The sequence below is a fragment of the Fonticula alba genome (assembly GCF_000388065.1).
Source record: "Fonticula alba strain ATCC 38817 unplaced genomic scaffold supercont2.3, whole genome shotgun sequence".
NCBI lineage: Eukaryota > Rotosphaerida > Fonticulaceae > Fonticula > Fonticula alba.
Genome location: NW_009242973.1, coordinates 2,695,171 through 2,697,928, shown reverse-complemented (window position 1 = coordinate 2,697,928; position 2,758 = coordinate 2,695,171). Strand labels below are relative to the sequence as shown.

The 2,758-nt window shown below is 62.7% G+C and overlaps 1 protein-coding gene across 1 annotated transcript in view; it reads left to right on the top strand.

Annotated features, from left to right (window-relative positions):
- Positions 1–783: 783 nt before the first annotated feature.
- H696_02359 (hypothetical protein) overlaps positions 784–2,758 on the top strand; it is a 4,009-nt gene continuing 2,034 nt past the window's right edge. The window contains exons 1-5 of the mRNA XM_009496260.1: positions 784–1,029; positions 1,166–1,362; positions 1,487–1,571; positions 1,680–1,764; positions 1,856–2,630. Coding sequence (XP_009494535.1) covers positions 856–1,029; positions 1,166–1,362; positions 1,487–1,571; positions 1,680–1,764; positions 1,856–2,630 — 1,316 coding nt within the window. The 5' untranslated portion in view covers positions 784–855. The remainder of the gene's footprint in view (positions 1,030–1,165; positions 1,363–1,486; positions 1,572–1,679; positions 1,765–1,855; positions 2,631–2,758) is intronic.

Genomic DNA, 2,758 nt, shown 5'->3' with positions numbered 1-2,758 from the left:
GGGAGTCAAGCCAGAGATGACCTGCGGCCGAGGCGCGATCTGACGCACACGCCGGTTCCCTTTGCGCGGGCTCTCCCCGCGTCACGCTCCTTCCGCCCCTGGCGTTTGCGGTTCAATCCCCGCCTGCCCACAAGGTCCGGGCGGCCCAACGCAGACGCCATGGTTTGGGCCTCATGGTTTCAGTGTCACGCACGCATCACGTGTATTTATTTGGTTGGGACAGCTCCCAGCGCTCAGTACTTCCTGGCCGCTCCCTTTCTCTCTAGGTGTCCTAGCTCGCGCTGTCTCCGCGTCCTGGCCCTTCGCCAGGTGAGTGAGGCTGGAGAAACATCCTCCCGAGATGCGCCCCGGAACGGGGTAGCGCAGGGAGGCGGAGCAGGACTCGAAGATGGAGGGGTCCTGCGAAAGCTGGACACATCGGTATCGAGCAACTGGCCCTCTAGGCGGACGGCTCACAAGTCCTTCTCTCCCTCTCTCTCTCTCTCTCTCTCTCTCTCTCTCTCTCTCTCTTTCTCTCTCGGAGGGTGAGGGGACCTCTTCCTGTCGCGACTTGAAGAACCATCTAGCTTCCCCTCTTGGGGTGGGGGCCCTGTTGGCTCCGTCGAGTCTTGTGGATGAGGGTGCTCTGCAGAGAAGGGGTGGGCAGGGCGTTGTGGGGTGGTCCAGCCGCCGAAGCCTTCTTCAGGCGCTGTTCCCACTTGGGCCCCGTCGAAGCCTTCGCACACGGATCCGGGCGGCCTCCTCAACCCCTGATCCATTCTCTCTTCCTCTCCCTCCCCCCCCTCTCTCTCTCCCTCCCCCCTCCCTTGCTTCTTGTCCTGTTGCGTGCACCCTGCACACGTCTGTCCTGAAGCCATGACGTCCCCTGCCGATCTCAGCAGTCTGCCTCGGTGTGTGATCAAGTCCGTGCTCAACGGCAACACCATCGTCATCCGGGCCCCCTCTGGCAACCCCCCACCCGAGAAGGTGGTCTCCCTCGCTGGTATTGTTGCCCCTCAGATGGGCAAGGATGCCGCCACTCCCTCCGAGGTACGCCCATACCTACCCGCACACGTGCATGCGCCGTCTTCTCCCTTGGGTCACTCACCCGGTTGGCTGGCTGCTCGTTTACTTATGTATGTATATATATATATCTCATGCTCTTCATCTCTATTGCCAATGGCAGCCCTTTGCCTGGGAGGCGCGCGAGGCGCTGCGCAAGTTGTGTGTCGGTCGGCCTGCGGCCATCCGCGTGGAGTACTCTTTGCCCAACGGCCGGGAGTTCTGCACCATCTTCGTTGGCCCCAACCCCGACACCGACAACCTCAACGCCCAGTATGTCGAGACCGGCTTCGTCAAGGTCCGCCAGCAGAACACCAAGCAGTATGTCCCTCCGAGTTATCTCCCTCCTTGGCATGATTCTCCGTCTTTTCCCCCTCTGACCCAGGCCCCTTTCGTTCTTCCTCTCCACCCCCCCCCTCTCTCCTCCCGCTGCTGTGATCTGTAGCGATCAGCCCGCTCATCTCGCGGCCCTGCTCGCGGCCGAGGAGTCTGCCAAAGAGAATGCCGTTGGCGCTTGGTCTTCTACCAAGGTGCGACCTGCTGCATGTAATGCTCCCTATCTCTGGGCCTCGCTAACTCTCTCTCCCTCTCCCTCTCCCCCTCCCTCTCTCCCTCTATCTTCCCCTTCTCTCTGGTAGCCTCTCTCGCCCAACCCGCCGCTGTTCACCGATGCCAAGCCCGCCGAGGCCTTCCTAGCCAAGAACAAGGGCAAGACCCTGGAGGGTACGGGCATGCCCATGTTTCCGATCGCACTGTCCCTGTGTCTTTGCCCCACCTTTGCCAATCCACTCACACCAGCTTCCCTCCTTGGCAGCTGTCGTCGAGCGTGTGCGCAACGGCTCCTCCTACCTGGTCACTCTGCTCCCCTCGCGTCAGGCGATCAACCTTCAGCTGGCCGGCGTGCGGGCCGGGTCCTCTCGCGCCGAGTCCGATGATCCTGTGGCCGCCGAGGCTCACAGCTTCGCCGAGTCGCGTCTCCTCCAGCAGAATGTCACCGTCATCCTGGAGGATCTCAACCCTCAGAGCCTCTGGTTTACCGGGTCCCTTACTAATCGTGCTGGGGCTTCCTTTGCCGTGGCCCTGGCCCAGGGCGGCTACGTCCTGCCCAATGATCATACCATGGCCTCCGTGTCGGCGGCCGCCGGCGGGGTGACTCCCCTGCTTGGTGCCTTCAACCAGGCGCGTAGCAAGCGCCTGCGCGTGTTCCGGGATTATGTTCCGCCCGCGGCGACCGCCGCCAAGGTGGTGGGTGGTGCTGGTGCGACGTCCTCCTCAGCCGCTGCCAGCGGCCCCACTCAGGGCAAGGCCTACACTGCGGCTCGCGTGTGCCGTGTCGTCAGCGCCGGCATGTATGCCATGTACTCGGCTGAGACCGGCTTCGAGCGCGAGACCCGCATCCAGCTGGCCGGTGTCTTTGCCCCGAACCTGAAGAACGAGGCCGAGGCCCCGTGGGTGGCTCGCTCGCGCGAGTTCACTCGTGAGCTCCTGATGGACACCAAGAAGCCAGTGACCGTCACCCACGAGTACAGCCGCCCCGGCGTGGACGACTTCGATGAGCGCCCGTGTGTGTCCATTCGAATTGGCAACCTGTACGTACCTCGGACCTTGGTGGCCGCCAAGGGCATCTCCCCCCTCCTCCGTTCCAAGATTTCTGACTCACTTATCTCTCCCTCTCTCTCTGTCTCTCTCTCCCTCCCTTCCTCTCTCTCTCTCTCTC